The sequence below is a fragment of the Crocodylus porosus genome, unplaced genomic scaffold, assembly GCF_001723895.1.
Source record: "Crocodylus porosus isolate Cpor-Errol unplaced genomic scaffold, CroPor_comp1, whole genome shotgun sequence".
Classification (NCBI taxonomy): Eukaryota; Metazoa; Chordata; order Crocodylia; family Crocodylidae; genus Crocodylus; species Crocodylus porosus.
The window spans coordinates 214,665,838-214,679,758 of NW_017728886.1; the positions used below are offsets into that span (position 1 = coordinate 214,665,838).

Consider the following 13,921-nt stretch of genomic DNA (forward strand, 5'->3'; position numbering starts at 1 on the left):
CCCAGCTGACTTCCTTCCCTTTGGGCAGGGGGCTGGACGCGATGATCTCCCGAGGTCCCTTCCAGCCCTAATGTCTATGAAATCTACTGCCACCGGGGCAGGAGCAACTCTGTATAGCCTTAAATGCTAACTTCAGATGTGTTTTTCTGTTACATTTTCCATGAAGGGGTAAACTAGAAGCCAGGTGGAACTTGGCAGAACTCTGGGGACTGCAACCAAGTTCAGGAGAGCTGAGGCACTGATTAGGGGACCAAGACTAACTGGGCTGTAAAGTTGGTATATCCTAAGTAGGGCTCAGACAAAGTTGTTTCTGAGAGCTTGCTGTAAAGATTTGGAAATATTGACTAGACTCCTGAGCCCAAAGATATTTGAAATGCAGGGGATCTACTTGCAACAAATTAGTGACTAAATGGAGAATTGGAACAGGTTGTAATGCCTATTCAGTCCTGAAAAAAAATGCCCAGTGTGACTGCTGGATTTTTTCCTTTTTTGTTGATGATAGAGGCTGAAGCTATTAATCATTTCACATAAATCATCAAATTAGCAGGATATACCCTCACACTTGTCGTTAAATAAACACAGGGTGGATCCAGACATGCAATTAGCATGTAGCAATAAACTCTGGTGCAGTTTGTACTGGAGTTGATTGCTCCTGGATGCAGTGTTTACATATGCACACAGAACCGCCACATTGAGCTGAGGAGGAGCAGCCCCACCTGGCAGGGGATTCAGGAGGTCAGCCTGCCAGCCCAGAGCTGCTCCATCCCAGCTCAACGTGCTGCAGAGGGGCTGGCCAGGGTATGAGGCTGCTGCAGTGTGGGGCTAGCCCAGCCAGTCACAGTCTACACAGGTGTTTCGGAGCACTAAACTCCACTATAGGCTAGTACTTGTCTTGGACAGTACTATCCTACAGCAGAGTTAATTAATTTACTGCACCCTAATAGGAGGTGTATGTATAGACGGTAATGCTTTACTGCAGAGTTAATTAGGCAACTCCGCAGTAAAGTGCATGTCTGGATGAACCCACAATGTCACCTTATAGGCCACATTTTAAAGAGTCTCAGATTTGTGTGTACATCTGTGTGTGTGTGTGTGTGTGTGTGTGTGTGTGCATGCACACACGCATACCAACCCAAATTGAAATAACTGTTCCTGACTGCCCAGTTTCTTTGCAAGGATACAGGCATATTCATTTTGTTGGTGGACCCTAGAAGAATTCCATTGTCTGTCAGTGACACAGGAAGGGGATGTTTCAATGCTAAGGCTTAGTTTTACAAAGGACTTACTGGAAATAGACCATGCTAGGCCTTACTAGAGACAGATCTCTCTAAGCCTATCCTATGCGTAGGATAGGCAACTAGGCCTATCCTATGGGCAAACTGCTCTAAAAGAACGGGGCTATTTCATTTCCCACAAAAGCTTTGCTGTAGATTTCCTCCCAGTTTTTCTACAGCAACCCTTTTGATGTTTTTTCGCATCCAGTTGTCCATTAGGAAGAGGGTGCAAATAGAGGTGCATTCCATTCAACTCCTGCTCCAAGAATCTATTCAGACACTAATGTCCCATCTGAAGGTGATTGGTTGGTCTCATCTCCAGCACACTGGATCTGCTTTTTGGGGATGGCATGGCCTTTAGTGACCACATGGAAAGGAAGGTTGAAAAAATGCTCTTAAATATACTTTTCACTTTAAAATCTTATTAAGATTGGTACTGTCTCATACTTCTAGAGAGTGGTCTTTCAAATGGGAACAAGACTACTTGTTTTGATCCTTCTGTCTATTCAATCCCCTCAATGACATGGTTCACAGTTCTATTTTCTTTTTGGAGCTAATTTCTTGGATGCTTTCACATTAGCCTAGAGAGCTCTGGGCGTATTCTTAGCGTAGGAATATTTTCTCCAAGTTTTGTTTCTGTCCCTTTCCCTCTAAGGGCCCTGGCTGTGGGAAAACATTTTAGACGCTATCTTGAAAAAAGTCTTGTTCGGAAAAAAATGTACATCCATGCACTGCTGCTTTCACAGCTGAGGGAAATTAACCTTTTTACTCTTCAAGGGGGAAAGTCCTGAGAGGGAATCTACTAACTGAAAGACAAGGTCTTGCCCATGACTAGAATGGTATCACCATATTACAAAAAACAGCAAGCATATTTCCTTGCTCCAATATTTTATGAAATGTAGCATATACGCTTATTTTGTTTTGTTTTTACTAAGCATTTCCCCAATTCTATTTTCTGATTAATTTCTCAATGAAAAAATACTGAATTATGTAATTCCACTTGTCATTATGTAGGTCTGCCTAACATGTATGTTATGGGGCGCACAATATTTTTTAATGAATCAAATAATGGATGCTTTCCATGCACATCTGACAAACTATAAATGATTAACAGAATATACTGGAAACTGGACAAACGCTTCTGAAAGGCTTCAGTCAAGAAAACAAAAGATAATTTGTCTTTAATTCTTAATTTAATAAAACTCTTGTGGGGAAACCTCTGCTTCTTGTGATGGACAAATGCAAATTAAAAAACTGAATAATTTCTGAAATGCAAGTACCTATAAAATTACATGAAAGTAAAAATTGAGGTTCTGAAATCAACTTGTATTTTATAGACTGGACCTACAATTTTATTGTCATTGTGGAAAATAAATAGCTGCTGTTTTTAACTGCCATGAGATTAAGGGTGATATAGGTCAATCGGAGAGAAATTACCGTGATCATGTCCGCAGTCCTGTCCTTCATAAGTCAGGTATTCCAGGCAGCCAGCCTTCTCCTCTAGTGGAGGACAAGGTTCCCCACCGTTTTTAGGTTCTTGTTGCACATAGCGCCTACGCATTCGGAAATTAGGTTTACACTGCTCTCCACAACCGCTCCAGTGACTCCACTCCCCCACAACGCAAGGAAGAGCTGCAAAGCAATAATTAAGTATTACTAGCAGTCAAGATCACACTTTTATTAGCTCTAACAACTCTAGTAGTATGGTCATGCATTGTATTCCTTTACATATATGTTATGTTTTAAGGAGTTTTTAACTGTCTCTACTAATAATGAAAGAGTGCTGGCTCAGCCACATAGTCAAAATGTATACTGCTTTCTCCACTTTGCTTCTAGATGCAAACTAGACAGGGATTTAAAGTAACACTTCACCTATTGTAACAACTACACAGTCCATGCATGTAGATGCGCCCAGGGTGTATCTACATGAGATGCCCTACTAATCTACTGAGCAGTAAAGCATCACAGTCTACGCATTTGCACATTTACTGCACAGTAGCATGTGTAGATGCTTGACCAGGAGCAAATTTGCTCCCAGTCAACCCCAAAACTAGGGGGCCACAGGGGACAGGGATGTCCTCTGATCTTGGTGCTACTTAGCTCCCAGTTTCCATGGGAGCTAAACAGGGGCCAGAGCAGGGTTGGAGGAGTTTCAAACTTAAAATAGCTTTTCAGTTTCCATAGGAGTTAATAGTTCATCATATAAGCTGGAAGATAAAACTACTGAAGAAGAAAAAGCACTGAGACACTTAACAGCTCACTACAGATCTCAGGTGAAGTAGTGAGGAAAGCAGTAATGCAGTGAGAGAGACTTTTGCTTTGTGGAATACAGAACCTCTCTGACATCTGCTGGACTGTTCAGCGCAACAACTGCCTTGCAAATTTTCTTATTTAGAAGACTACAGTTTTATAGGTGTGCTGAATGGAAAATCCTTCTGACTAGTAAGCAGGAGGTAGAAATTGGACCATAATGCATCCCTTACTGCTTGCCAATGACTTGACAAAAAACCTGCATGGTAAAAATACTTGTAATATAGAAGACAAAGCCCACGGGATATATTAATCATCCTTTAATTTTTAAACTTTCCCTTAGTACTTGTGCTTGCAGAAGTTCCCAGGAGTGGATTCTTTATAGTTATCTTCCTTTAGCTTGTTTGTATTTTCTACTCTTCATTTTCCCTGGATTTTGTAGTTAGACACAGGCAGCAACTCGGTTTCACTTTACTCTGGAAAGCATAGCCAAAAAAGATATCCCAGGTGGATAAAAATACTCTGAAAGCTACTTTGAGTAAAGATTTTGCAGCCTGTGTCCCAGAATGCAATGGCAGATAATGGATATATTATCCCAAAGTAAGACACTGGATACTGAAAAGGTCTTTGCTTTGTTTACCCCTTCAGAGCCACCTTGCTTTGCAAAAAAAACAAGTGTGACACATTTATGAAAGAGTTTAGTTTTTCATGGCTTCTCAATAGTACCACTGACACTGTGATGTTTTGAAAACTGTCCTTATACAGCCAGCAGATTTAGCTGTTAAACTGTGATGAAGAATGTTGTTGTTCTTTGAACTGTGTTCATGAGATAATTGCATACATTACAATCCTTGATAGGAGAGAAAAATTCTCATGGTTAAGGCGTTTTATTAGGATTCAGAAGATCTGGGTTTGGTCCCTAGCTCTACAGTAAATGTCCTTAGGGTTTTTGAGGAAAGTCCTTTAGCACCAGATTCCTCAGAAAGGATGTGGGTACCTTAGGCAGACTTGATGCCTATTCCTACCCGTACTTCAAGGACTATTTATGAATTGTTCATTAAACAATTTAGATAAAAAATAATAATTCTGAAAGCAGGGACCAGAAACCTCCCCGTATAGTTGAGTCTCGTTGCTGCTTTAGTCACTCAGCTATGGAGTGGTCTCATCAACCTTGATTTAACCCTCACAATCTTGCATTCCTGTCTGCATGAAAAGAGTGTAGGGTCTGTCCACCTGTGCTTGGACAGTATGAGGCAGGAGATGTGGATCTGAACCCTCAAACTGAGAAGAATCTTGGCTCAGAGGTGTCCGTGAGCAAAGACTCTAACTATTAGGGTATAAGCCAAGCACTAAAACTTTATATAAAAAGTTGGAAAGGGGTCATACCACCCTAGCCAAGGGAAACAGGAAGCTTCCTCAGTTATTTGTAAGAACAGTTGTAGGTGCTTACCTTCTCAAGGGCCTTTGTGGGCCTGGATCCCAAGTGTATAGAGACACCTGGCCCAGATGCTTGAACACTGGGGAAGGGTGGGGGGAAGGACTTCATCTCAGCTTTTGCTTTCTTCCATTCTATACTGTCCTACCCTTGAAACAAACCCCTCTTTTTGTGAGCTGTGAGACATACTGTGCTCATTTAAATCCATCCTTAAATCACATGAAGGTTGCCCCCAGTGCATCTTGCTTTCAAGTTTTATTTAAAGTCCAAGCTGTCTATTCTATATATGCATCTATCGCACTGAGCTACTAATGTGGAGAAGTACTCGTCAGACTTTCCACAATACAGATTTTATATTACAATTATTTATGACTTTGCACACTGTAGTGTGCACACTTCATACTCTACAAATAAAAACTTACTATTTAGTTCAACGTTTTATATCTTGCATAATTTTCATCAGATTTTTAGTAGTTTTTAGACTGAACCATTTTTTCTGCCAAATGAATACAACAGAGTGTCTATGAAGCATGCATGATAAGCAAAGTAAAAGTTACTCCATGGGGTCACGCACAGGCCAACACAGTAAAGGGTCTATACCTGTATGTCCACAGGGAATGAAATGTACTGACTACAAAAGAGCACTTGTTTCTTTCAATCATTGTTGCCTTTACAATATTTTCTGTCATTAGGATGTAAGATAATTTTGCATATTCTCACACAATCTGATCCAAAGTCCACAGAACCCAATGGCTTTTGCTTCCTGTGCCATGTTTTATTTAACACAGTATCCTTTTCACAGCTGAGCACTGAGGTGTGTAGAGAGTGAATTAGTTCAACCAAGGGAAGAATATGGTCTTTTAATTAAAGATAACAATATGTATATAATGGTAGCACATAGACGCTCTCCTTCCTTTTATTCCCCCACATGATCTAGTGACAATTATTATCCACTATATATTCAACTTGCTGTACAATGTATCTACATTTTATTTACAGACATTTTTAATGTTCTTTTTAAAAAATATCTATTGGGGCTCTGGTAGCATTTAGAGGACCCAGCTAATATTAGGGTCCACTGTATTAGGTACAAATACTTTGTAAGAGATGTTCCTTGCATCAAAGAGCTTATAGTCCAAATGTGCAAGCTAGAAAGAAGCAGACCAGTGAAATAACTTGTTTGAGGTCACCCAGTGCTTTTATTTCCTCAATATACTTTTATTCAATGTTTAACAATTGAAATACTAGAACAAATATGATTATCAAGTATGATGATATTATACATATATTTAACATTGTCATTTTCTGTCATTCAGGAGACCTGTAATGATTTTTAAAATCTTAATACATCTGCATAGTACCTTTCAGGGATGTTTAAAATTAATTTTCTAACCAAAATTAATACCACATTTGGCTTTACTTTTCCTGTTCTTTGAAAGCAGATTTTCAACACTGGGCACATCTACACATGCAATTAATGCACACAAATAAACTCTGGGTTCTGTTGCTCTGGAGTTCTTTGCTCCTGGCCATGATGTTTGAATGTGCGCCTGGGAGCAAAAAACCCCAGAGTATATTGCTCTGGAGTTTATTCGTGCACAGCACATGGAGCCAAGTCAGTACAGCCCAGGCTGGCAGGAGACCCAGGAGATCAGCCTGCCAGCCCAGGGTTGCTCTGACCAGGTTTCACATGCTGCAAAGCGACTGGTTAGGGCCCAAGGGTGCTCTGGCACATGGGTTGCCTGCTGACCAGGGCATTGTCTACACATATGCTGCTACGCACAAAAAAACTCTGCAGCAGGGTACTTGTATTTACAGTGGGGTTACCATACGTTCAGGTTTTCCTGGACATGTCCTCCTTTTGGGTTTTCCGATTTCCATCTGGGTGGGTTTTTTTTAATCTGAACAAATGTGTGGGATTTTGCTCTGCTCCACTGGTGGAAGCAGGAGGATGGCAATTGGAGGCAGGGGGCATCACGTGCAAGTGCGTACATACACACACATGGCCAGCATACAGCCAGGCAGGGTGGTAGGAGCAGCCTCAGCAGCTGGATGCAGGTAAGTCTATGGGGAGTGGGGGTTGGAGGACTGGGGTGCCTGCCAGTGCTGGGAAATAGTGTCTAGGTGTGAGAAATGCAACACCCCTCCCCCCCCCATCAGGGCCAGGGGGAGGCACCTGCCCTTCCAGCAGGGCAGGAAGGTCCTTCAGGGACAGTGTGGAGCTACGCACCTGAGCTAGTGACACCAGGAGCTGGTGCCTGGGCTCACAGGGATGGGACGTCCGGGAGACACTGCCTGGAGTGGGGTGCATAGCCTGGGATGGCACAGGAGCCCCAGCCTGGAGCCACAGGCCCCCCATCTTCCTTCCTCCAGCCTGTGTTGGGGCCAGACTTGCTCCACCAGCACCCTCACAAGCTGGAACTGCTGCAGCCACCACGTTCCCGTCTGGTCAGGGTGGGGGCAACTGGGGGCTCCCTCTGGCAGGGCTTGGGGGAGCAGGGGGCCTGCAGGTCAAGAGTGAGGGGCACTGGCAGGGCTGGGGAACTATGGGTGGGGAGTGAGGGACACTGGGGCAGTGGGGGCTATGGGCTGAGGGTGTGGCGTACTGGCAGTACTAGTGAGCTACGGGTCAGGAGTGAGGGGCACCACCTTGGCCCAGGGGGCCCAGGGGACTGCGGGTAGGGAGTGAGGGGCACCGGCAGGGCCACAGTTCTGTGGGTCAGGAGCAGCGTTCCCTCTAAGCTGCGTGGCATGCAGCTTAGAGGGAATGTTGGTCAGGATCCGGGACTGCAGGCTGGGAGCGAGCAGAGCTGACAGTGCCAGGGGGCTGGTTGGGAGTGAGGTGTCTCCCTGACAGGTGTCCTCTTTTATTGGAACTAGAAATATAGTAACTCTAATTTACAAATACTACCCTGCTGTGGAGGTTTTTAGTTTTGTGTACCCTAGTAGGTGTGTCTACTGCACATGTAGACACCAAGATGTTTACTGTGCAATTATTCAACTGCATGGGAAACTTCTTGTGCAGATGCACCCTGTGTGTAGGAAATAAAACAAAACTCATGGTGTAGTTAAGGGCTGCTGTGCCCCAGATTTGACTTTGAATCCTTTTTAAAAGTATTCCTTGTTTAAATACCTGTTAAATTAAACTGTTTCCTTTTCCCCACATACACTTTCCCATTGGGATATGCAACATAAGCAGCATTATTTTTCCCATGTTTCCTAATTGAAATTGAAGCACTGTGGTAGCTTCTATAGTTTAATTATAGCTTAATTCTAAATGAATCGCTCACCATTTCTTTTCTTACAGCACTATACTGCCACAACTGTCACACTTTTTTTCTCTCGCTTTATTCTGCATATTGTGTTACAATAGCAATTAAAAACATATGAAGTGATTAATGGATATCACAATCCCTGACAGCAAAAAGGTAGAAGGGGGGTATACAAAATAAGTCACAACATACGAGATAAAAACCTAAATCCATCAATTATGTTGTTTTACCATTGCTTATACAGAACCAAAATGTTCCTTCAGAGCAGAAAAGCATTTCATGCTCTCTAGGATTCTTTATCAGAGATTTTTGGAGGTTTCTGCTCTTCTAACATTACAATTCTGCTAGGATGCCACCAAGTGCTACCATCACAGTAGAGCAGGTGTCTCCTGCTGGTGGAAACTGTGCTTTATTAGGATGCTGCTTCCCTCCCCATCCTTCCCCAGGGGACCTGTAAGGCCATGCTGCAACTGCAGGTAACCTCTTTGGTGGCAGGAACAGAGTTCAGCTCCACCAGCAGAACTCAAAAAAAAAAAAGAATTTGGACTGATTTTTCTAACTCTATTCCAGTACAACTTGTGTGGGTGACTGTATATACCTGATGAAGAAAGAAGAACTGTACAATATGATTCTAATTTTAATCCTATATTAGTACATTAGGTTTCCTTTTATTTTACATTTATATAGAACTGTCAGGTATAGAGAACTCCCAACAGACTAATAACAACTGGAATAGATTCAAGCACCATTGAAAGGCAACCACATATAGAGTTTTTTGCTGCAGGTCTTCAACAGTATACAGTAATACCATACAAGGACACAGGATAAAAAGAAACAGCTGTCTTATCTACCTGGAATACTGTGCAGGAGACTGAATGGGCAGAATGTAATTTTCCAAGTAAGAATTTAGCTGGCAAGTCCGTGAAATAGTGTTAAGCTGGTAATAAGCGTCCTGAGATCATTCAAGAGGGTAGTAGCTTCCCTGAAGCTTTGCATAATTTAGGTGGTGATGCATAAATTAATCATTAAATAACACCATTTTTTGGATCAACGCAAATGATTTGGAGTGTGATCATTTCCATCCCAACAAAGAGGAGACCATTCTTTTGTCAATGTTCCACTGCAAGAGATTTTCTACTTAAACTGCTTCTTTTCACACACGCGTATTCTCTCAACATTGTTAAAGCCGTAAAGAATTTAGCTGAAAATCCTCGTTCATAGGTTCTTCAGCCCACGCAGTGCCATATCATCTCTTTTATGGAGTACCAGGCATGCTTCAATTTTTTTGAGCACAAGAGAACTTAATCCTGGACTTGGCAATTTTAGAATGTCCTTCCTTTCATTAGTATCTGGCTCAACTTTAATGTTTTTGGGGGGGATAATATTTTTCTATTATTCTTAACATTACTCGATTTCACATATTTGAAGATGTGGGCATTTTAACTATTTCTGTAATTCCAAAAGAACTTTGTCCAATTGAATCAGAAGTTTGCAGAGCTGCAGAAGAAGGAATGACAAAAATGCTGGAACTAAAAACATAAATGTCGGGTAGGATGACAATAATACTGTAACATGAGAAGAATTCATGAGTTTCCTTTGCTCTGAACTGTTCTGGCTTCAGCTTCTTTGCTTTCAACTGATGTCTTTCTTGATTCCCCTTTTTGATTTGGATGTTCTATTAACCCTGCTGAATTTATGGATTAGAGCTAGCTTACTGAAGCAGTTTCTTGTGCATGTATCTCAGTGTTCCTAAATGTTTTCTATGTGTAATTAATAAAACACAGGCAAGGTTTCAGATTTGCACAGTTTAAAGTCTTCCCACCTTTCGTGTGTTGAGAAAGAAGCAGAATACAGCATGTTTGCCTTATAGATAAGAAGTGCCCTGTTGGAGGTTGGGTTTGGTGCCCTCCCTTAAAATGAACATCTTTCTACTCCGTTGCTGCCAAGTTCCTTGAGCTTTGCATCTTGCCTCCCTATACCACGCTGTTCCCTACTAGAATGGTTTGTTTGCTGCATATGAATGCATAGCACAGAAGATCACTACAAAAATTTAAACATGCTTTTTTTGGGGAGTGGAGGAGGTATGGGGATAGGAGAGGAGGGGATGCTCTGCTTATGTAATGGGAAGCTGCAGTAACTAGGCAATGAACATTTTCCCTGGCAGTATTTCTTCCTACCTTGAGCCACGATGCTTCTTCTCTGGGGTTTATGGAAGGAGTGGGACATAGATCTAGACATAGTTCAATCCGCTCCTGATCATTTGTGGATACATTAACACACAGTGGGCCTTTTCTATGCATGCATCTAGGGAACCGTAACCTCCATCTAGAAAGTTGCAGATAACAGCTCTTCCCAAATAACAACCACCTGCAAAAACACCCATCTTTGCAACTAGATTGGTAGTCTGTCTTTTCATATCCCTATCCTTTTCATCCTGTGACAGATTCTGTTCTATACATCCTACATCTATGTACAGTTTGTTTACACTCTCAAATCATTTTCTCAGGATGGGCTTCAAGTAATGTATCACAACCATAGAAAAGTAAGGCTGGAAGGGATCTCCAGAGGTCATCTTGTCCAGCCCCCTGCCTGTGGTAGGATCATCCCTATCCAAACCATCCTATACAAATCCATTGTCTAACCTATTGGCCAAACTACACAGCCAACCCTGATGCAACCACAAGCTATAATACCCTAATCCAGTGGTCTCCAACTTTTTTAAGCAGGAGATCGTCTTTGTCATTTAAAAGCAACCCAAGATGTGCTGCGCACTACCGCCACTCCACCCCCTCCCCCCACCCAGCAGGTAAGTCTGTGGGGAGAAAAGTCAGGGGGAGAGATCAAGGCAAAGGGAGAAAAGATTACTTGGGGGCACCTCCCCAGTAGGTAAACCCCACCTGGGGCCCCACTCAACATACCCCTGCCTCTGCAGCACTGTCTCTCACTGCGGGGGCCTCGATCTAGCCCCTGCCCCTCCCCTCCCCCATTGGGATTGACCTGCTGGGCTGGGGCACATGCATGTATGCACACAGGCACTTAACCCCCCACCCCAGCCTCGAATCAACTCCGAGAGGCTCCAAGATCTACCGGTGAATCGAGATCCACTGGTTGGTGACCACTGCCCTAACCTGTCACAGGCAAAGCGGGGGGAATGCAGCAGCCAAATGTCCTGCTGGGGCACACTGTTGAAATACACTGGAAAAGTCCAAGGAAGAGGGCCATGCCTCCTGCTAGAAGAAGACAAACACTCCCACTTCCCCATCCATACCAATCTGACCATGGGGTAAAATTCCTTCCTGACCCCAACTGTGGGGATCAGTCTGAACCCAAGCAGAGGGGCAAGACCCTGCAACCAGGAATGTCCACATTCAAGTCCCAACAGAAACACTGACACACCCCAGCCAAAATCCCATGCCTTGGCTGCAGCCAATACCCAAAGGCAAAAACAGAAACTTTGTGACAGTTCTGTTAATTTTGTTGACCAAGTGCAATGTATAAATAAAATTACTTCATTAGTCATTATAGCTGCTGACAGACATGAAAAAATAAATAAATAAAAACAGTTTACTGGAAGAAGCAGCGCCTTAGTTAGACCTGGCTCTGCAGTGTCTGTATAGATTGGAGCTTTTATCTAATAGCTGATTCAATAGTCTAATAACTGAGTCAGGTCCAGCTAAAATACCCAATCTATACAGACTGGGCAAGCCAGGTCCAACTAATGTGATGCCTATTCTGGGCATGCACTTGGCTCAGCATGGGGGCACACGGACTTTAAAGTAAAGCACTGTTTGGGGGGCAGGGGGAAGCTTATATCTGTAAGCAGCCTATGTTCTTTCTACTGTCTCCCCCCCCCGCCCCCAGCATAGCAAGTACAATTAAATTTTACCAGCTTTTAAAAACCAGACACTTTCTGTTAGTTCTTTTGTTTCCTGTCTTGAATTGTCAGGGAGGAAAGGTGGTCCAATGATCAAGGAACCTGTCTAGGTCCTGAGACGCATGAATTCATTTCCCTACTTTGCCACAGATCATAGGCAACTGGTGCCTCCTGAGTCGGGGGGGGGCACCAGAGGGGCACTGGTTGGGGGGGAGGGGGCAGCAGCCAGCTGGCAACTGGGGAGGAGGGATCCTTACACTTCTGCATGTGGCACAGTGACTTCCGCCGCTGGCACGATGACGTCGTCCTACCAGCGACGCCAATTCAAGGGGGGCATGAGGCTCTCTCTGCCCCCCTACCAGCTGGAGTGCTCGCTCTTAGGGCGGGGACCAGCACTCTCAGGTGGGGGATGTGCCCCCCCCGTGCCTCCCCTACGCATCACCTATGCCACCAATTTCCCCATGTGACCTCAGACTCATTTACTCAGAGTGCCTCCATTTACCCTCTGTGGAGTGAGGATTACGCAGCTACTTAGAGGACACACAATTAAAAATTGAGCGGAAGCTATAGCAGCAGAGACTCTAGAAGTAACTGTGGTGGTATAACCAGCCAGCCAGCCAAGCAAATAGAGTGGGCTACGTCCTTCTCCATTATCTTTAGTTCTACGTCCCTAGTGGCATTCTTTTACACCAGGATGAATTTAGACCATAACTTAAAAACAAGACACCAAGTGTTGGAATAAATAAAGTGGGCCAACTCCAGACACAGCAACTACTACTGAACCAGGCACTGGATACATTTCTAATGATGTGCGCAGGACGATGTGAAAGTTTCCTTATTCACACTTCTTTGCCTAATCTATCACTTAGCTGCTATGTTCACTTGAGGCCAAACCGCAGGTCATGTCCCCTACTAGAGGCGAGGGATCCCGAGGATGAATTTGCCCCCCCCCCCGCGTATTGCACTCTAAGGGAAGTCAGTGCTTCCTTCCCATGATCTGAAGCCCCTTTGCCAATCCCAGAAATAAAACAGAGGTGCAACACGGCCTGCGGGAACCACTAGGGTGTGACAAATCATTCCCAGAGAAAAGAAGGTGGCCACTCGGCGTGCTTTGTAGGGCAAACAAGCCTGTCGCCAGCTAGCCATTTCTTGGAAACAAAATCCCTTGAAATTATGTCTTCGAGCAGCGGTCCTCAACCTTTGCCAGACTCGAGGCCCCTCTCGGAAAATGCCAGCTCTTTGCTCGCACTCCTTTTTCTGCCTGGCAGCGGTGGCATGAGCAAGACCCAAGGGCCCAGAAGTGTTTGAAACCCTCTGGCTGCCTGCTTGACACCCTGGGGCGCACCCTGCGAACCGTGCGCGCCTCCCCAGCCGGCCAGCGCGGCGCGGCACTCCTGCGAGGCGCGCGGAGGCGCTCAGGGCACCCCAGGGTGCCGCAGGGCTCGGAGCCGGGCCCCTCACTCGGGGCTGGCGGCGGCAAGGCGGCGGCGCTGCCCCAGGGTCCCGGCGGAAAGGCGCGGGGCCGCCGGCACCTACCTGGGCAGGCCCGCGGGTGGTCGTGGCAGCAGTCCCCGGCGCGCCGGCACGCTTCGTCGCAGAAGCAGGTGCCGTAGGCGCCGTCCAGCCTCCAGCCCGTGGCCACGCAGGCGGGGTCCCTGCCCGCGCAGCACCTCCCCGCCTCGGCGCAGCCCGCCTCGGCCCGGCGCCACGGCGCCCCCGGCCCTAGGAGCCCCAGCCACAGCAGGCTGGCGAGCGCCCTGCAGCCGCGCATGGCCCCCCAGCGCCGTCCAGCCTCCAGCCCGTGGCCACGCAGGCG

At 45.1% G+C, this 13,921-nt stretch overlaps 1 protein-coding gene across 2 annotated transcripts in view; it reads right to left on the bottom strand.

The window, feature by feature from the left end:
- SBSPON (somatomedin B and thrombospondin type 1 domain containing) overlaps positions 1–13,883 on the bottom strand; it is a 19,531-nt gene extending 5,648 nt beyond the window's left edge. For both annotated transcript variants that reach the window (XM_019549253.1, XM_019549243.1), the window contains exons 1-2: positions 13,642–13,883; positions 2,712–2,906 (exon numbers count right to left, since the gene is read on the bottom strand). In XM_019549253.1, the coding sequence (XP_019404798.1) occupies positions 2,712–2,906; positions 13,642–13,876 (430 nt within the window). In that variant the 5' untranslated portion in view covers positions 13,877–13,883. The remainder of the gene's footprint in view (positions 1–2,711; positions 2,907–13,641) is intronic.
- Between the last annotated feature and the right edge of the window lie 38 nt (positions 13,884–13,921).